Source organism: Anastrepha ludens, chromosome 2 (genome assembly GCF_028408465.1).
Source record: "Anastrepha ludens isolate Willacy chromosome 2, idAnaLude1.1, whole genome shotgun sequence".
NCBI classification, from domain to species: domain Eukaryota; kingdom Metazoa; phylum Arthropoda; class Insecta; order Diptera; family Tephritidae; genus Anastrepha; species Anastrepha ludens.
This window is the reverse complement of record NC_071498.1, coordinates 24,416,814-24,437,720: the sequence shown is the minus strand read 5'-3', so window position 1 is coordinate 24,437,720 and position 20,907 is coordinate 24,416,814. Positions and strand designations below refer to the sequence as shown.

Genomic DNA, 20,907 nt, shown 5'->3' with positions numbered 1-20,907 from the left:
CTCCTTGCCTTTTCTTCATTTCGTTAATAATAATTAAACAAACCAAAAACTTCAAAATATTTCATCAAAGCAATTTCTATGAAGAAAAACCTTTCAAGTATTGACAGCTGATTGCCAATTTTGTAGGTATTCTGCCATATGTGAACGGGCAGATTAATTTTGTGTGTTTATTGCTAATTACTGCATATGTGAACGTACTTTAAGCCACCAACCAACATATTTTGATAAAAACCTCAAAACGGATAACTCTGGCTATATTTATTATGTGCGCTTGTCTGGCAATGCCTTACGTCTATGGCAATAGGGATTCAATGTTTCATTCCAGTTCATTCCATTCTGTGTTGTTGCGATTACCCACCCAATTTAGTATTTTGTTGCAGTTTTCGTATACAATTATTTTATTCATATTTTTATTCTGTAAATTAATATATCTGTATCCGCCATAGGTGAGAAAGGCTACAAATATAAAAAGACTGCAATTCCATGAAACTAAACGCAGCTTCTGCACTGATTTCAATACATGGGCGTGACGAACCACACCTAAGTTGATTCAACGACATACTAATGCTTTTAAATTAGCCTGCCTTTTATGTATGATTGGGCATTTATTGTTAATTAAATATTTTATAGAAAAATGGTTGTGTTGGAATCGTGCTGGTCGCCAATTATTTGGTCAAACTCAGTCAAGACGGGAAGCTACGCCGTGGCGGTGTACACGGCAGCTTTATCGCTGGTTTTCATAACATTGGTAAACAAATGAAATAAATTTCAAACTAATGTTGCAAGTTTTCTACCAAAACTTTCAGATTTCGTACATGTTAGCAGGAGGAGAATCGGCGCAACTATATTCTCCGCTCTTTGAAACAGATATTAGATATTCTATGCCAGTATATGGCGGCATATTTATATTCTACTTTCTACTCCTCATTATTGCATCGTATTTGGTGTATTATGGCATAAAAATAAGGTAGCGCTTCCAAGTTTCCTCGTGAGCACTGTATATTTAATTATGTATTATTTTGATTGGTTCTTTAGCACTCGAGGCTGGCTTTTGCCCTGGCTTATTTTAGTAGGTGTTGGAATTCTATTTCAATTTGTGTGGGGCCTTTGGCTCATTGGCGGTTATTATATTTATGTAAGTGATTATAATAATTTTCCTAGGCTTTTACTTACTTATCCATTTTTTTTAGCTGGAACAAACGCTTTCCGCACTTTTGAATTTTTGTTGGATGGCATACAACGTAAATATTCCCATATACAAAATATCCTAACTGAAAGAAAGACATTATATTTAATCTTTTTTTGCAGATTTACTGTTGGTTGTGCGTATTCTCACAATATCAAATATTTTTAGAAATGCAAAATCCGAATATCGTACTGTTAGAGCCGTTCTAAGTAACGCTGGAGCCCTTTTACTGCAATATGACGGCTCTTAAGTGCATGTTTAGCACTATTTTCCAGCTAAAATAAGTTTAAAATCCAATTTTACAAATTAAATTTAAAATCTCAAAACCTAAACGACCTAAAATTCGATGGCGCAGTAATCGAATATTGAAATAGTTTTTAAGATGCGCAAATGGTTTTCTTTAGGTGAAGGAAAATTAATTAAATTCCATGGCTAACTTGAAAGAGACTAACACACATTCCGTCCATTTATATAATATACATAAGTGTATTTAAATGATTGTTTCTTTAAGACGACATATTTAAAATCACACTTTTTAGCTTTACCAAAAGATTTAGTGTTCAATTTTACAGAAATATACATATCTAATTTAGGCATTTTCGCCTAAAGTAAATTGTTCAAAATATTATAATGTAAAAACTTCGGACAAGATGGTTTGCATGTCGAAGCGATATCCATGTCATACATAACGCATAAACAGTGTACCAGTATATTGTAATTTACTGAATAAATATTTTTTTTTTATCTACTTTGCAGTAATTCCACTCAAATCACTCAGAATATACAGTTGGTAATTAATATAATATATAATTGACGCTCACATCCTTTGTTAGGAGGTCCTTCTCCAATTTGTGGTGTATTTGGAATATACTAAAGGCAGAAATTACTTACATGGCCTGATCAATGATTACAAGACGTTGCTGGGTAAGGCCGACTGCAACAAGTCTCGCCTGGCGTCTCTGCCTTACACACGCCTTCTTCAATTTGTTACGCCAAGCGATGATAGGGTTCCCTCGATCGGGTCTCCCCAATGAAGGCATGGTATTCCCTACGGCGTTGGCATAAAGGCAGAAATTACTTAAAATTAAAATCAGGATAGTGTTAAATACCCAAATACGCTTTCCATGCGTCCACAAACAAACCTTTCGTTAAAATTCAATATGTTGGGCGTCACTCTATGCTGTTAATAACTAATCCACCCCCACTTCTGCGGTATCAGACCAAGATGTCGTTCTCACGACAGTCGGTTTTACGTAACCGAAACAACCCGGTTTTGTATCCGGCCAAGGACTGTCACTTCAGCAGCATTCCCAGTTTATGTATGGGGGATTTTTATACTGTTACAACAATAACAACTAAGATGAGGGGTTTTTTAAGAAATTATAACTCAAGGCTCTTTTACGATATTCACGGGACAAATATTCATCATAAACCAACCTCTATCTGCTATCTATCAGATCTTTCAAACTACTAAGTATCTTCAACAGTCTTCTAAACTAACGCAGAATGATCGTATTTGCTGTTCACTATGCTCGGAGCCGAAATGACGTTTTTAACTAATTTTAAAAACCAGAAATTAAACTGTCCGATCACCACTCATCCGTAATTTTTTGAGAGCAAGCATTAAAACAGGGCAAGATTAAGTAGGATTATAAGATTTTGTCTAGAAAAGTGTCCCTTGAAGTGTTGTGATCTAACGATGTCAAGTGGAGAGTTGTTGTTGTTGTTGTTGTAGTAGCATAAACATTCCCCATACATACAACGGAGAACATTACTGAAGTGACAATCATCGATCGGATATAAATCCGAATAGTTCCGGTTACGTAGAACCTACTGCCATGGGAACGGCCAAGTGAAGAATCCTACTGGGTAGTGCATGTACTTTGCCTCTAATCTTCAACTTCTATAGTGTTTTTCAGTAAGAGCGCTTCAACTTTTGAACTTTTTTGAATAAAACACAAACGGTTTGACTTTTTTAACTAATTTTTTTTTTATTATCGAGTTTGAACATATACATTTAAGTATGAAATTCGATTTCTTTTGCATGACCACCGCGTGCACGTTTTACGAAGTCCAATCGTTGAACCCAATTTTCGACCAGTCTTTTGCATAAATCGGCCGAAATTCCAGCAATTTCGCGTTCAATATTGGCTCTGAGCTCACAAATAGTCGCCGGCTTGTTACTGTAGACCAATGACTTCACATAACCCCAAAACGGGACGGCTTGTTAAATGGACCGTAAAATGGCCGTAATGCTCTTAAAGTAGCAGGAACAGAACGATTATTTTCATAAAAAATTTGCACGATTTGCAATCGTTGCTCAAGTGTGTAGCGTTCCATGATGAAATGTATACTAATGAAGTTTACAAATGACAAGCGAAAAATAAAAAATATTGCGTCGTTCGCCCTCCCTATCGGAAAAAAGTTTAAGCGCACCTATTGAACAACCCTATACATTTCGAAGTTACATCAACCATAAGAGAGAAATTCTTGCACAAGGATCAAACTCGAACTAAAGGTAAAAGTCGATGACACCAATTTCGGTTGTCACCTACCTTAGAACTCGGTTGAACCCGCCTCTAAACCATGCAGCACCTATTTGCGCGCCGGAATCTAGTAGAACGTGGTGGCGGTACGATATACCAGACAGGGCTAGTTTACTTGGCCAGCAGCTCTTGGTCGAAAAAAAACCCGAGTCATTCCGGTAACGTAGAACCGGTTGGCCTGGGAATGGTAAATAAAGCTGCAAACCTGTCATAATGATGCTCTCAGGACTCCGGTGGAATGCTTTTAATCTCGCCTCTACACCACCTACATTATGGGACGTCAATACTCCCTTCAAAGGAGCGCAAAACCACGATCATCAAACAGTTTCAACTGGGATACTATATAAGGAACCAGCCCAACGGTTTCCTACTAAAAGTGTAGCCACTTTCAAAACACGCCCAGACCTATAATAAAAAGCAGAGCGATACGACTTAAAGCGACATTCACCGAGAGTCCGAAAGGTGGTAACCATTTGAATACAATTTTTGGAGCCCATCCATCACCTATTGCAGACGAAGAGCTTCAGCTGTCTCTCTCAATCGACAAATACGTTCTAGATATTGCAGCAGTTGCACATCGTATTCGATGAGGTATTTTCTTGGAGATTGGTCATTGGCGGCCGCTGTAGCCAAATGGATTGGTGCGTGACTACCATTCAGAAGTGCGTAGGTTCGAATCTCCGTGCATGAAAAACCAAAATGACAGAAAAAGTTGGTTATAATAGCGTTCGCTCATTCCGGAGGTTTTTTTTCTAGATTGATCTCTGCACATTGGCAGGCGCTCTCGAACTAGTGTAGGGTATACTCATCGAGTTTCCTTTTAAAAATAGGAGTACTCCAATTTTCCTTATGAATGAAGTTATGGTGTGCACTTCGACTTTAAACGATGTTAAAGTCCATCTTTAACTTAGTGTCCAGTTCATTTCTGTACCTCTCCGCATAAACTATAACCTTAGTGATACCAACTCTAGAAATTTGAGCAGGTAGAAGCAGAAAGCTCGAAATTCCGAAATTTTTAGGTGAAATCGCTTTTCTTTGCAAAATCCTTCCCTAGACGTTTTAAATAGGCTGACAAATAATGAGCTGTTCAAAACGCAAATACCTTTTATAGAAAATATTTTATAATAAAACAAAATCAAAAGTAAAAAAGTGATTACGTAAAGGAGCAAAAGCTGGATAGCTACAGAACCGATAGACATTGAAAGTAACACGACGAGATACAACAGGTCAAATAAAACCTCTCAATCACCCTGTATCCAATATTCTTATCTTAAGAAATGTAGCTATTCTGCACTCATGCCCTATTTTTATCCCGAAATTCCGAATTCATACAAGGTTGAGATATGTTATAGTACTCAGCGCTGATGGCTGTTAGAGTCAATCATTGGCTGTAACGCTGGAACTTTCATAGGCGGAACTAGGTAGAACTTTCAGAATGGCCAAAGTTCTGGCCCAGTATTCTTCACTGCTGAGCCTACCGTTAACTGTATACAATGGTTCATCCCTGGGTGGTGTCTCTGTTGTTGCCGGAGGTGGGGGTCTTCGTCTTTGTTTGGGTCCATTATTGTTGTTCTGCCTAATTTGCTGAGGTGACCTCATTGGCTGTTGTCTAACCTCCGACTGTGCTCTAGTAAAAGCAGCTGCTCGGTTCTCAACACCGGTCCTAAGCCGCATTTGATCGCCCCAATTTAAATCACCATTAAGTTGAAGAAATCGGCTAGTGTAAATGTGCCATTCGATTTGCGTCTTCTAGACGCATTTCTTCTGGTGTTGACTGTTGTGCGGGTTTTCCACGCTCTTTATTTTGTTGGTTTTCCTCCATTTTGGCAAATAATATTCAATGTTCAATTGAGAAACTTAAAACCAAAAAATCGCTATTCGCAGTAAAATATATTCAAATATAAACACATCAAAATTTTTGCTAATATGACCACGTCATATAGCCTCTGGTCACGGTCCAGCATTGCTTGTCAAGCACTTTATATGTGTGCGTGTCGGGTGCTTGTCGTTTGCCCGGTAACGTTCAAAACAAAAAGCGATCAATCCTCAGTTGTATTTAGAAGTAAATATGTCGTAATCGGATGATGAATTTTTATTACTTGCAACTATTGCAGTTTTGTTAAAAAAAAGAAGAAAAGAGATAAAAAAAAGTGTGGATGAAAAGCCTGTACGCAAAACATTAATTTTTTTTTACATCTTCTACTGTTGTGCTAGAGTGCCGCTCTTTGTAAATTTCCAATAGAATTTCATACTGTTTCGCCTTTTCCTCGCGATCACAATATGCTTCTACTTTGAGATTCCATAATGCTGGTGAACATTGATAATTTTCAATAAACTTCAATATGAACTGCTTATCTTCGGTGCACTTGTCCATTTCGAATATCAGCACAAACCGCACACTAAATACTAACCTCAATGCTAAATACAACCCTTCTGTTTTGTCCATCAGACTTCGCCACGATCAAAAAAGTAAGCGTCAAACGAAAATACCAAAAATTTTTGATTTTCATCAAGCTTCGTACGTGTAGCCGACAACAAATACGTGTGTCACGACGCCACCCGACTGCACTAACACATACAAAGCGCAGTCAAGCATGCTGGATGGTGACCAGGGGCTAATACATCGAATCATTTACTACTTCAACTTTGCGAATTTTTTTTTGGTATTGCCCGTCATGTTCGCATACGGCAACTCCGTTGCTTATTCTACATTCAACTCAAGTTACTCTGTATGAACGTGGTATAAGAAATATTAAACACGCAAGTCAAAACAAAAAACGGTGATATCTTCTTTTACTTGTTTAGCAGAATAGTACTTTAGTTTTTATTCTATTATGTGCATGATGGCATCATTCTATGCGAAGCTACCAAAATTGTCATAATTACTACAAACACCCCTCAACTGGCCACACCTTATTATTATTGCGTCAAGATGTTTAAGAAAAATTTAGTTTAAATTTACTATTTGGATGTTACACGTTCCAGTTGTCCTTTCAATTTAGTATACTGGGGGTATACTGGCTCCCACTTTCAAAGCGGGTTTCAACTTGACAGCCGATCGCAATTCTTGTAAATGAATTCTCTAATTTTGCGTTGCAAAGATTTTGACGCAATTGAACGAATGATAAAATTCGTCGTGAAGTATTGCGATTCAAAGAACTATACAAGAGCTATGAAGGCCTATGGAATATGTATCTTTCTCTATATCGGCGGAATATTTTAAATAAAAACCGTAATATTTTCTTCTTTTTCTATTAAATTATTTATTTCTTGCAGCACTTATATATATGTATATATATACCTATATATGTATATAATTGGCGCGTACACCATTTTTGGGTGTTTGTCTGAGCTCCTCCTCCTATTTGTGGTGTGCGTGTTGATGTTGTTCCACAAATGGAGGGACGTACATTTTCAAGCCGACTCCGAACGGCAGATATTTTTATGAGGAGCTTTTTCATGGCAGAAATACACTCGGAGGTTTGCCATTGCGTGCCGAGGGGCGACCGCTATTAGAAAAATGTTTTTCTTAATTTAGTGTTTCACCGAGATTCGAACCTACGTTCTCTCTATGAATTCCGAATGCTAGTCACGCACCAACTACGACTACGGCGGCTTGCAGCACTTTTATAGCTCCTGGTGACGCTCAAGCATTCATGTTCTGCAGCTTATATGTGTGCGTGTCGGGTGCTTGACGCTAATATATAACATTTTTGATTTTCATCATGCAAAAGCCGACAACAAGTATTGGCCTCTGGACACGGTCAAGCATGCTTGACTGAGCTTTGTGTGTGTTAGTGCAGTCGGGTGTCGTCGTGTCACACATACTTGTTGTCGGTAAAAATCAAAAATTTTAGATATTAGCGTCAAGCACCCGACACGCACACATATAAAGTTCTTGTCAAAAATGTTTGACCGTCTCCAGAGGCCATATGTGTGACACGAAGCAAGTACGAGCGTCACCCGACATGCACACATATGAGCCTGCTGGACATGCATGCTTCAGCGTCACCATGGGCTATTAGTGAGGCGATATGTTCAATGTGTTTCCTTGACGAGCATCCTGAAAATAAAAATGACTATTGGTTACGTACAGCCTACGTCACAGTTGTCAATTCAGATAATTTTGACAAACAGTATGTGTGATCACTTTTAAAGCAAAATCTTTAACGTCAAATAAAATATGCATGATGGAAAGAATAATGAGATGGCACCTATCGTGGTACCGTTACTTTGTTCTCAGCAAATTTGACAATGAGTGACGTCGTATTAGCACCAGTATGGACAGATACCATTTCCGTAACTTGATTTAGCATTTTTTCTTGTTATTTAGTCTCGGGGTTTTAGTTCTTTCTTCATGACATTTTTCTAGCCTGTTCTAATTCAAATGCAACGTTTATAATTTTGTAAAAATACATCATTCTAACATTCTTGCATTCGAAGATTGGACTTACGATTGAAGTATGAAATGATGAAGTAGGGCTTACTAGTCAATAATATTATAATAAAATGTATCTAATACAAAATGTATTTTCAAATACAAAAGGAAAATATTGTTTTCAAATAAGACCTACTTATGTTAAGCACAAATAACTTTTTTCTTTTTTGACATATTTATTTTTCTCTTTTTGTAGGTTATAAGTGAATTGTTAAATATCAAGTTTTTCTATTCTTGTCAACGATCAATCGCTTTAACGGCATATGTCGGATGAAGCGCATTTCCATTTAAATGATTATGTCAGTAAACAAAACTGTAGATTGTGGGGCTCTGAAAATCCAGGGGCAACACACCAATATCAGTTGCACCCATCTAAATGTACTGTTTGGTGCGGTGTTATGGCCACTAGAGTTATCGGTCAAACTATGGACCTGCTGCGTAGTAGTAGTAGTCTTATTTGGCCCACCCTGTATTTAAATTCTTAACATCGCTTTTTATAAATGCCGGAAGTTGTAAGAGCATAAAATATCCTCAATAAAATATAAATCCTGAACTTAGCGGTAGTTTAAAAATATCAATAGTTCCATTTCTCCAATTATTAATCATTCCCAATAAATTTGTGGGAAATGCTGCATAAGGGGTAGTCCTTGGCTGGATGAAATCCGGGTCGTTGCGACTGTCGTGAGAGTGTACGGCCAAATGCCGTACTCACCTTTTAACACCTTTTTGCTAACAAATTATTATCATTAAAATTTTATTTTTAAAGTTATTAACCAATTATGGAAATTTGGAGTGCCTAAGGAAGCTCGGTCAAAATATATTTATTGAAATTCGTTCATTTTGTCTGGGAATACAATGTAATTTTCTTGTAAGTAACCCTAGGTGAAAAACAATTTAAAAATCACCATATCTGCTTTACATATTTTCCTTTAAATACATTTTTTACAAATCCGATGAAATTTATTTTATTGCAGTTGGTGACCCCGAATGTGTAAAATTCACTCTAGCATTGCCATCGATTTCTTCGTTGATCAATCTATTTTGCGTTGGACCAAATAAATTTTTTTATAAACGTATCTTTTGATAAACTCGAAAGGTTATTTTGCTATTAGAGAGTGAGGAAAACATTTAAATTTCTTTTCCAAAGTATTGGCAAATCGAATGCTAAATCACTTACCAAAAAGTTCAAAATTTATACATGTGAAAAGAAAAATAAAAAACGAAAAAAATTTTGCAATCGGGTATCATAGAAATTCAACGAAGGAGACAACTAGTTATTACAAAGTTAGATGAGGACAGAAATTTGTGTGCAAGCAAGGTGATTAAATAATCTTCGTTTTTACACTTATAGAGCGCTATCTTACTCTCGCACATGAAAAGTTGGCTTTGGTCAGCTGATGACTTGACAAGTGTTTAAACTAGTTGACTTTTTCTTGTTTCTTGGTGTACTCGTTGTCTCCATTGCAACGTCTGTTGCTCGTTTCACCGAGTGGCGTTGCCGTCGTTTGATGAAGTGTTATTGCCTTGTTGTTGTGTTGTGCGCTGTTTATGCTGATTGCTTCAAATTTGTCAATATATTTCGTTGAGTTTTAGTAAAAAATTGAACGCGCAAGGAAAAAGATCATAGGGATAAAAATAATATTAGCCAAAAGGCGAATAACGTAGAGTGCGAAGACAATAAGTAATACATACATATAAGTGAAGAAGAAGCAAAGAAAACGGTGGTAACACACACAAGTAAAAAAATCTGAATCAAAGAAGATTTGCAGAAAGAAGTAAAACGAAACAATTCAAGTTGTGTTCGTGTAGTAAGGAAAAAATTTCGCTGCCCAGTTAAAATTCGTAAAAATTGTTATTTTGTTGTTAATAAAGCGTAAAAGCGCAATACTAATAGAAGGAAAATGTCAACACCCGCACGCAGGCGTCTTATGAGAGATTTTAAAAGGTAAGTAGTAATAAAAATAAACTGCATTTGGACCCCTTTCAAGGGGATGTAGTGGAGCTCTACCCAATTTTGCACAAAAAAAAAAACGAATGAAAAATGATTTATGAAAATACGCAGAAGAAATCGGGTATGGGAGGTCGCATGAAAAATTACGTGTGATATTTTTCTTTACACGTTTTTAACATTCGCTTATTTATTGTGTACTCATTGAGCACCAAATTACAAATACACATTTATTCGTTTTACATTTTTCTTGGCCAAAAAAGTGCTGGCATTGGCATTGTGATTTGGTTAATTTTTTTTATGTTGTATTTTACGGAACTGTTATGCCTTCCCGAAAATTCGTTAGTAACCTCATGCTTTAGGCCACCTGATCCGCATCGAGTTGCCTTAAAAATGATGGTCGTTTTGTTATAAATGCAATTAAATGTATATTGAAATTTAAATAGTTGTTATATTCAGTGCTTTCGTAGAACTTAAATTTTATTGCTTTTGCAGCGCTTATGGTTAGAAATGGTTTATTGATTACATGATGTATGCTGTGCTTCCTCTTCTGCGTTTTACTTCCTATTTTAGTAGATACAAATACGTATTTATTCACATTGCTCCACTTGTGGGTGCATGCCACCAGATTATATTTGTTTTGTCCAAGACTCGTTTTATATGCAGTTTGATCATAATGGTTTACAACAATAACAAGTTTGACTGATATATCAGTCTTGTTTACTCGATGAAATCTTCTAATTGTACAATTGGCTTTATGCATGCAAGGTGAAATTTCACAACCAAGCTGCTTATTAATGTATTAATTAACTTGCCTCAAGTCCCATATAACGTACGTATTTCCAATGTCTGCCACACCGAATATCCTGGTGCTTTGAATGCGTCTGTATTTTGAAATAGGTGTACGAATGGGTACAAATGCGCCAGGTCTGTAAGTATTCCATGCGGTGTTGCTAGTGGTGGCGGAAGACGAGAAAGACATCCTCTAAGTGGAGGAGGCTTAGAGTTGTTGGGCGCTTTAATGTCCTTAGCACAAGGAATAATAAGGGAGGGACTGGCCTGTATGAACGGGGCTTAGTCAACCACTGCGCCTATCAAGAAGAATTGTAGGTATGTTAACCATATAACAAAGTTTTTGTTTTTATTTTCTAATAAACAATTGAAATTTGCTTCAAACTTAGAAACATTTATTATTTTCCTAAAATTCGGCGGCTGGAACCATACGTTGGGGAAATTTCTCGTCAGCGTTGGCAAATTGTAAATAACTACTAATGGAGAATCAAATTTACAGTGGAAGAAGGATAAAAAAAGTCTGATGCCTTTCTGTTGCACGCAATTTGAATAATTTGCGCTAGTTCTTTTCTCTCTTAAATGCAAAACCTGCTAATACCCACAAATTCGAATCTTTTCATTTAATGGTGAGAATTAGGTAATTTCATTTTTTTGATTTGTTTAGTGCCAAAAGCCTAAATAGTTGACTAAATAAAACGTTTACTTTTTTAGGACGAATTTTTAAGTCGCAAAAAACTGCATTAGGGTTTACAAAGTTTTCATGCGAGTGTGGAGTACTTTTGCTTTTGTAATTAGGCATGACATGCCGGCAATATGTCCAATGTTCGAGCCTGCTACGGAATTTAGATATCAACCATTTTCACCACAAGCGGTAATCTCGCCAATCAATAAACGTCTCGTAAAAACATTTGCTGCAAACACTAAACACTTTTCAATGCTGTATTCGCCATATAACCAGTTTTAAAAATCTAAAATACGTTTTTAGCCTGAAGTGGAATAAAATTATTTATATGGGAATAATTATTTTCTGAAAATCGGAATTTTAAATATTTTTCCTTTTTTCAATTTTTTGCACAGCTGGTAGTATTAATCATCAGCACTAGCAATACTCAAACGTAAAAAACAGCCGTTGTAGTAAATATCCAACAATATGTTCGTTAGATAGAGAGAATTTTAACAACTCGTTTATGTCAAACATTTAAAAATGTTGGATAGTTGCAAAACAAACCTAAGAAACTGAAATTATAGTCAACGCATATGTGTTACATACATATGTGCATGTATATGTACTATATGTATATGAACACTTGTGCATATGTGTATATTTATATGACTGACAACCAATGACCACATAATATGCCGATTATTTCATCAGCTTCTCTGAGCACTTCAAGAGACGTCTAGATTGGCTTCCCTGTCCGTTTGTTAGTCACCAAGTCGTTTCAAGTTTGGCTGCTCATTTGCCACTTTTCAAAAGATTGCGACTTCTATGCGCTTGCCAAAATTCGCCAATTAAATGTTTGCTATTCACTTCTCATTTATCTGCGTGTAAGGAGCAAATATTTGTGCTGCCCCTTCCGTACGCTTTATCCATGCAATTATAATAATGCAATTTTGTTTATATGATCTTATACTTCGTGTTAATGTACGAATATATTTTTGTATAATAAATACATATTTACATATGTGCATATGTAGATTTAACCTTTTATGCGTGCTATATTTGTTATTTTTATGAATTGTGAAATTATTCGCATTCTCATTTGTTTTTACTTGCATTTCCGTAGAAATTTTGTAAAAAGAAAGAGTGCAGTTGATGACTAGTGATTGCAATTTTTTGTTTACATTGACAAAGAAAATACATATTGCTTTTTCTTTGGGTTTAACGTGCATATGTACAGCGATGCTATTCATAATTTGTATGTGTTGATATCAGAGAAAATGAAGCTTATACAAAATTTTTGAAATATCAGCATTTTAAAAAGTTAAAAATATGTAGTTCATAAAACCTGATTCTATTTATTTTGAAATATTTAACTTTTTGCCATTGTTTCAATAAACTCAAATAAATGTTTACTTAAATAACTAGGAAACTTAGGCAAACGTGATACATTTGAAAATGTACGATCAACTTTTTGCCATTTGTTGCATGCGGTATCGTTACTAGCTACTGCCCAGATGGAAGATTGCTACGACAGTCGGTTCTACGTTACCGAAACGACCCGGATTTATATCCGGCCAAGGACTGTCACTCCAGCAGCATTCAGCGTGTTTAAATATGGGGAATGTTTATGCTGCTACAACAACAACAACAACAACAACGTAAGATTGACAGATGCATAGCCATAGTCAAGTTAACCCTTTCGCATCGCCGCTCAAAATGCGCGATGTACTCAAAATTCCTTTCGACGGCAAGACTTTTACTGTTTGTTCTAATGGCAAAGAATGTTACAAGACTACTAAAATTATTTATTTTCCTCAAACTTTAACCAAAAATATTTATTCCTTTCTTGGTAATAAGAGAGAGTTTTTGTTCCCGTGGACTATTCGGCTCTGGGTAACAAGATAGAGTTTTTGTACGCGGATTATTTCCTCAAATGATGCAAAAGGGCTAAAGTCGGCTCAAAAGCTAGAACTCAATGCCTATCGCTACAAGGTCTGTCGGCTGAATAAAGCGGGGGGTTATACGCAGTTATGAAGCAAATAAAAGACGGGTTGTCAAGGATTTATCCTGAAGAAACTTCAGAATATTTTAATTTGCAAATTTTTGGCGGTTATAAAAGCATCCTTCAAGAACGTAACAAAATTTTTTATTTATGAAAATGTTGATTATAGAGCGCGCTGCAGGCGATTTCTGGAACCTCCTTTAAAAAAAGACGATTTACGGTGTACATCGTAACTCAGGATTGGATTATCTGAAATCAAAAAACCAAACAAATGTTGTTAATATATTAGATTATCTAGTAATTAATCGTTCGGCTAATCAAAATAGTGAATTTTCACAAAATGGCAACTTTTAAAAGAAATGATTTCGATTTTTACGTTAAAATTTGGTCGTAAATTGTTTATAAAGTGGAAAATAAGTATCAGATTTACAAAAGGAACGATTAATTACTAGAAAATGTATCTTTAAAGATTGAGTTAAAACGGTTGACCGATCAAACAAGCCGTTTTCAAGATATCGTGTACACCGACTTGAAAAATGCCGTTTTGAAAAAAACACGTTTAAAGTTTCAATACCTACCTTAAAACGTGCCGAGGCATCTCTACATATTTAGGTATAACTCCGAAAGTATTGCTTAGATCTACTTCACATTTCGTGCGTATACTTTTGAATATATGTACATTACAAAAATGCAATAAAAAAATCGATTTTTTTGAAAGTCATAACTGCGTATAACCCCTTAACTTCTTGCGCTGGAAGACGTGCAATGCATGTCGACTTGTCTGCTCTAGACTGGCAATGACGGGGAATGCATGTTTGTTGAATTGACTGTAAAAAGCATGCTGTTTATTTCGAAAGCAATTCCAAATTCTAAATTCTATAAAAAATATTTCATTTTTATTTCTACAAAATGTTAATATTCATGAATACCCAACATGCGAAAGGACTTCTTTAGATAACACACCCTTCATTGCCTTTGCAGGCCAAACAGTCTGGACATTTCCCAAGAAAAGTTCATCCTACAGCTAAACACGAAACAGAATAAACGCAGTGAAACTGTGGGAATGCGAGAAATGTCTGGTTGCACTACACATTACTGATTGTTTTCAAATATATCACACTACAATAACAAATAGTAAAAAAATAATAAAAAATTAAATAAAATAAATAGTAAAAAATTAAACAAAAAAAAATAAAAAATAAAAAAATTAAATAAAAAATAATAAAATAAATAGGTAAAAATTAAATTAAAATAATACAATAATAAAAAAAATAGTAAAAAATAGAAAAAATTAAATAAAATAAATAGTAAAAAATTAAATTAAAAATAATAAAAAATTAAATAAAAAATAACAAAAAATAATAGTAAAAAATTAGACAAAAAATAATAAAAAAATAGTAAAAGATAATGAAAAATTAAATAAAAAGTAATAAAAAATTAAATTAAACAAAATAAAAAACAGTAAAAAATTAAATAAAAAATAGTAAAAAACTAAATAAAAATTAAAAAAAAAAAAAAAAATTCTGTAAAATATTATTAATTTTATTTAGACTCATTTAAATATTGTGTCTATATGTATTTGTTAAACACACGCACTCTGCTAAAGTTTTAGTAGAAATTATTCCTCGTTATAAATTGGCTTACACGATACAGTTGTTGTTGTAACAATACCAATACATGTATGGGGAATGCTGCCGGAGTGACAGACCTTGGCCGGATGTAAATCCGGGTCGTTCCTGTAATGTAGAACCGGCTGTCCTGGGAACGATACAGTCACCGGCTTTTGTGTCCAGCGCAAGAGGTTAAAACTCCAACGCCTGGAACACATTTTAATTAAAATAGACTTTTATCTTTTTATTTATCGAAGTTTATTATTTATCGGCTAATAATCGCAGTCGAGTTAGCTTATAATCGTAGTTGACTTTTGCTCACAACGTCGACTCCAATCTTAAAATTGTCAAAAGCTGGCACTTAACTAGATAGAAAAATGTTAAAATTAAACAAAATGTTTAGCTTTGTATTCTTGTCTGAATACTTATACCGCTTCGGATTCTCTATCCACATACAAATCTATGTAATAACCTAGACAGACGGTGGCGTTAATCGGGATGAACGACTCAATTCGGAATTATCTCAATAATTAAGTGCAACCAATGCATATTGACAACTAGACTGAATTCTCATAATTTAAGCGGAAAATTTTAAAAAGAAGACCAAGAAAGGTTGGATGCAATGCTAGTTTGCACTAACACGTGCGAAAATACATTAATTGTTTTTATATATAGGAGTAGTTTGAGAAATTGCAATTTAAGTTTTTTTTGAAATAAATAATTATTTCTTAGTATCAGGGCAGTTTATACCTGTATTTGTTGCCTGCGGTCCATATTTTACTGACAAAACTATCCAATAAGCAAATCGGTTATTCACTAATCCGCATAACAACCGTCACACTACAAGTAGAATATAGTAAATGGTTAGGAATTTTACTAGTCAGTCGTCAAGTATACTACCGATATGATGAAACTCCAATCCGAAGTGGTTAATTTATAATATCGGTGCGAAAAGATCAATATTTCCTTTGGATATTTGTGAATATAACCAAATCTCAACATTTATCGATCGATTTTTATTTCTTATTTCTATTTTTTTTTTTTAAGAAATTATTGTTCCATAGACTTTATAATGAATGTCTGGAATGTCAAAATTTCAGAGTTATCAATCAAGCGAAGCAACTACAAAAAAGCAAATCAATATTACATTGAAACTACCAAATCGTATGGAAAAACAAAGAACCAGGTATTCATGCAAATTTGAGTTTTCTACTACTGCTATATAAAATATGATATAGCCGATTTCGGGTGTTATTTTTGCTATTAATCAGGTCGCGTATAGTGAAGCGCTTTCAACTCAAACCGGTTGCATCAACTCAAGTAGAATATTTGTTGTTAGAAATAGTGTTGTTAGTTTCCACGTAACTCACAATTTTCCTAGTGTTCTTTTGCAGGTACGAATACAGGCAAAAAGAATACAGCTAATGTTGTGATCGAGGAGTTTAGCTGCTTACCTGAACATTTAAAGCGTTAATTTTAAAGCTATTACTATAAAGAAGCTCACCTGTCGAGAAAGAATACGAGAGTAGCAAGACAATAAATATCTGCAGTATTAATTTCGGGCGAAAATAAACCCCCATTATTTTTCATTTCAGTCCTGGCGCCACCTTCAAATTTCAGGAATAAATATGCCCTTTAGCATTGGTCTGCATATATCCTCAGTAGCATTGGTTATAAAAGCTAACGCCAACATCACCATAATGAACTTTCAACTAGATGAGTTGCGAGTGTTCGAAGCCTTTTACCATTTCATCTGCTGAATATTCAATTACTCTCGACAAAGCGCTACTTCATAGTACTAAATATACGTTTGCCCAAACTCTATTTGTGCATAAGACCGTAAATAGTTGTTCTTGTTGTTGTTATTATAGCAGCATAAACATTCCCCATACATGTTTGGGTAATACTACTGGAGTGACAGTCCTTGGCCGGACATAAATGCGGTTGCTTCCGGTTAGGTTAGGTTGGTTAGCCAGGTTGCTTGTCTAAGAAAAGATACTCGGTGGCTCTAAGACCCATTGTGCTAGCTGCATTTGATTAACTAAGTTTCTTAAACCACTTAGTGTTTCTTAAGAAGGTAACTAGTCCCTCTAGTGAGACAAATTTCCCAGGTCTTCAAAGAAATATATGTATAATTGACGCGTACCCCCTTTTTAGGTGTTTGGCCTATTTGTGGTGTGCGTCTTGACATTGCTCCACAAATGAAGGGACGGACCTACAGTTTTAAGACGACTCCGAACGGCAAATATTTTTTATGAGGAGGCTTTTTCATGACAGAAATACACTCCAGAGGTTTGCCATTGCCTGCCGTGGGGCGACCGCTATTAGAAAAATGTTTTTCTTCGTTTTGGTGTTTCACCGAGATTCGAACGTACGTTCTCTCTGAATTCCGAATGGTAGTCACGCACCGGCTACGGCGGCCGCCAACATATTTCGCACGCCTTCTTGAAAGTGCAGGACATTCACAGAGGAGGTATTGTACCGCCTCAATTTCTGCTTCATCTCCAAAACTTCTACAGAAGTTGTTGTGAGGTATACCTATTCTAATGATTAGTGACTCTAATAGTGCAGTGACGCGTTATAACACCTTTGAGTACGCTGGCAATTGAAATGTTGAACCCAAGCGAATATTTTGACCTTTTAAGATTCAGTGTTCGCCAGAGCGCTTTGGAGATCCTGCAGTTAGCAGTCAGAGACCACCATTTCTATTGGTTTCCGCGATTATGCTCTAGTCAATCGCAGTATACCTCTACCACTCGCTGAAGGTCGAGCTCAAAGTCTTTCTTTGCACACTCCTCCGCTAGTCGGGAATGACGCTAGTCTATGAAAAATTGCACCTGGCTGATTTGAACTTCTGGCGACTGGAGAGGTATTTAGATGAGTATCTCGCTCGGAAGTACTGGCATATTGCAAATTAAAGGCGAAGAGGTAGAGGCTCTTGATTGTGAGAAAAAAAGAGTCAACGAGCTGATAATTTCTGTACTGAATGGAGCTTCCTTTAACAAACTCATTAAAGTATGCAATATCTGTAAGCAGAGAGGGCTAAAACTTGGCATTACTGCAGGATTCCCCAAAATAAGTGTCAATATTCGCGGAATAATAATAACAACAAACGTTTTTTAAAATTTTTTTTATAATACACGCATGATTAGTTAATTATCAAGTCTATACTAAGTGTTGTTGGTTGATAACAACCATTAAGTTAAGAAAGTTGGCCGTATCACATGGGAAAAGCAAAAAAAAAAATGTAATAATTGGCGCTTTCGCCGTTTTTGGGTATTTGACCGAGCTCCTCCTCCTATTTGTGGTGTGCGTCTTGATGTTGTGCCACAAATGGAGCGACCTACAGTTTAAAGCCGCTTTTAAGGAGCTTTTTCATGGCAGAAATAACCTCGGAGGTTTGCCGTTGCCTGCTTGCTTGGGCAAGCAAACCTCTTTCTTATAATCCGTAGCCATCGAAAAGCTTCTTAGAAGTGGCACTTGCGTATATAAAAATGCTTACTATGAACGCTTCGCAACTGAATTGTAATCTCTGTTTCTCACTTTATTGTTTACAGACTTCAAGAAGATCCACCAACTGGAGTTTCTGGAGCGCCAACAGATAACAATATTATGATTTGGAATGCTGTGATTTTTGGTCCACACGACACCCCTTTCGAAGATGGTACCTTCAAATTAACAATAGAATTTACGGAAGAGTATCCAAATAAACCGCCAACGGTTCGATTTGTATCGAAAGTTTTTCATCCGAATGTTTACGCAGACGGTGGCATCTGTTTGGACATCTTACAAAACAGATGGAGTCCCACATATGATGTGTCAGCTATTCTGACATCAATACAGGTATGCACAATAACAACAACAGTATTAGTATATTATGAATGTATTTTGCTTGTTAATTAACGAATAATATCCTTCTAGTCTCTACTGAGTGACCCGAATCCCAATTCACCAGCTAATTCCACAGCTGCTCAGCTCTATAAGGAGAATCGTCGCGAATACGAGAAGCGAGTGAAAGCTTGCGTTGAGCAAAGTTTCATCGACTAGCCATCCGCCACAGCAGCTATACCACGCAAATCAACTGCAGCTGCAAGTGCAGTGTGAACGGGTACTGCAACTACAGCATCTACAATGTTTTATTGAAATAAAATTCGAAGAAGAAAATAATTAAAATATTATAACTTAAAATACACATATATATATATAATACATAATATACAATGCATAAAAACCAAAATCATACACATTCGCACATCTTTTTCAGTCGTGTAAGTTGTGTTGCTAACAAATAGCAATAAAAACAGAATTATCAAAAGAAATGTAAAGAGATGTAATTGCACTCATGGCAGCCAAACCCGTCAGAATTATAGATGCAAGCGCGATATGAAGAACTTAAGAAGCATTTGAAAATGTAGCAATTTAATTGCCATGCGTGACTGTTTCATGACCGATTGATATAACAAGTTGTGGTAAATAAGTCAATGTTAAATCGATACTACAGTTGAACAACAAAAAAAAAATAAAAACGAAAACAAAAAAAAGCGTTTAGTGTAAACATGCAAAAAATACTGTTCGTCGCGCTTTACATCTTCAGAAATAAATAGAATTTGTAGAAGAAAATAATATATTAACAAATAAAATTCAATAATATTAATGTGTATGTACCTTAATGGAAATTATCTTCAGTGTAATTTTTGAGTGGGAATTTAGAATTTACAACTATCATCATTTTAAGTGGCTGGCCGTCGTTAGCTTCTAACAAAGGCAGTCTTCTAAGAAGTAGTTGGACAGAAATACTTCCTTGCCGATTTCCCATTTCAGATTTGCAATATTTAATTGAAGGTTTGCTTCATTTTGCAATTGAAGCAACCGTCGCAATCTCCTCACTTCCTCTGTATGTTGCCATTGTTTCAACTAACATTGATTTGGGTGCTCAGAAAGATGCTTTGCATACGATTTTCCGTTCTACTACAGCAATGAAATTTAATTTCTTTATATATCTTACAAGATAGTGCACCAGAATAATAATGAATACTAACATAAAAACACTACATGAAACCAGTGTCAATATTATTAAGAAAAAAATGTAATTCTCTCGCAGCACTCATTGTAATTGTGATGAAGAGAAAAATTTACCAGAGGCAAAATTAAGTCGATGTTCGCAATAAATTTGTTAAAAATGCTTTATTAAAACTCACTTCAGCTACCCATAAGCGTTTCATTTTGCAATTGTTTTTTGTGTGTGTGAAACTTAAATTGTGGTATATTTAAGTGTTCATAGAGCAAATACAATAAAACAGCAAATATTATTTTACTATGTTTAAGCAATTACCAATAAACAACAAAAACTTACAATATTTAACATAAATAAAACTATTATAAAAACAAATATATCATAAGAATTACGATATGATAATAGAAGTTGTCTCTTATTTCAGTGTCCAAAGGCGAAACGGATAAGTGTTTTTGGTGGTTAGATGGTAAATTGCCCATTTCTAGTAGTGTGCAATAAAATAATAAACAAGCAATGAATTATAACGGTTGTTTTCTTAAAAGCTTGAGGACAAAATTATAATAAAAAAAGAGGTTGTCTGTAAAGTCGGTTTACTGAAGATAGTTTAACGTGACGAGGTCATAAGAAAATACTAATGTAATGGGTGCAATTTTCAAAACAAATTTTTAATTTTATTTGTTTGATAGATATTTTGTATGGATATAGAG

General features: G+C 35.3%; 2 protein-coding genes and 2 long non-coding RNA genes across 6 annotated transcripts; 3 read left to right on the top strand and 1 right to left on the bottom strand.

Annotated features, from left to right (window-relative positions):
• Positions 1-327: 327 nt before the first annotated feature.
• Positions 328-1,945, top strand: LOC128856848 (uncharacterized). Its single transcript, XM_054092247.1, has 6 exons — positions 328-446; positions 631-748; positions 807-967; positions 1,036-1,135; positions 1,191-1,241; positions 1,309-1,945. Exons 2-6 carry the CDS (start codon positions 635-637, stop codon positions 1,393-1,395), a joined length of 513 nt encoding a protein of 170 aa, XP_053948222.1. The 5' UTR covers positions 328-446; positions 631-634; the 3' UTR covers positions 1,396-1,945.
• Positions 1,946-8,956: 7,011 nt separating this feature from the next.
• Positions 8,957-9,434, bottom strand: LOC128865509 (uncharacterized). Its single transcript, XR_008454843.1, has 2 exons — positions 9,348-9,434; positions 8,957-9,275 (listed from the first exon to the last, which is right to left on the bottom strand). It is a non-coding gene; the product is annotated as an uncharacterized LOC128865509 (long non-coding RNA).
• LOC128865473 (ubiquitin-conjugating enzyme E2-17 kDa) lies at positions 9,130-20,535 on the top strand. 3 transcript variants are annotated; one of them, XM_054105857.1, is made up of 4 exons: positions 9,130-9,266; positions 9,764-10,115; positions 18,744-19,029; positions 19,108-20,535. In XM_054105857.1, exons 2-4 carry the CDS (start codon positions 10,072-10,074, stop codon positions 19,231-19,233), a joined length of 456 nt encoding a protein of 151 aa, XP_053961832.1. In that variant the 5' UTR covers positions 9,130-9,266; positions 9,764-10,071; the 3' UTR covers positions 19,234-20,535. The 3 variants fall into 3 exon arrangements, with proteins under 3 accessions (XP_053961832.1, XP_053961831.1, XP_053961830.1); XM_054105856.1 differs by having other exon boundaries at positions 9,201-9,285; XM_054105855.1 differs by lacking the exon at positions 9,130-9,266 and adding an exon at positions 9,400-9,488.
• Positions 10,126-14,815, top strand: LOC128865520 (uncharacterized). Its single transcript, XR_008454854.1, has 3 exons — positions 10,126-10,950; positions 11,019-11,547; positions 11,622-14,815. It is a non-coding gene; the product is annotated as an uncharacterized LOC128865520 (long non-coding RNA).
• Positions 20,536-20,907: the final 372 nt, after the last annotated feature.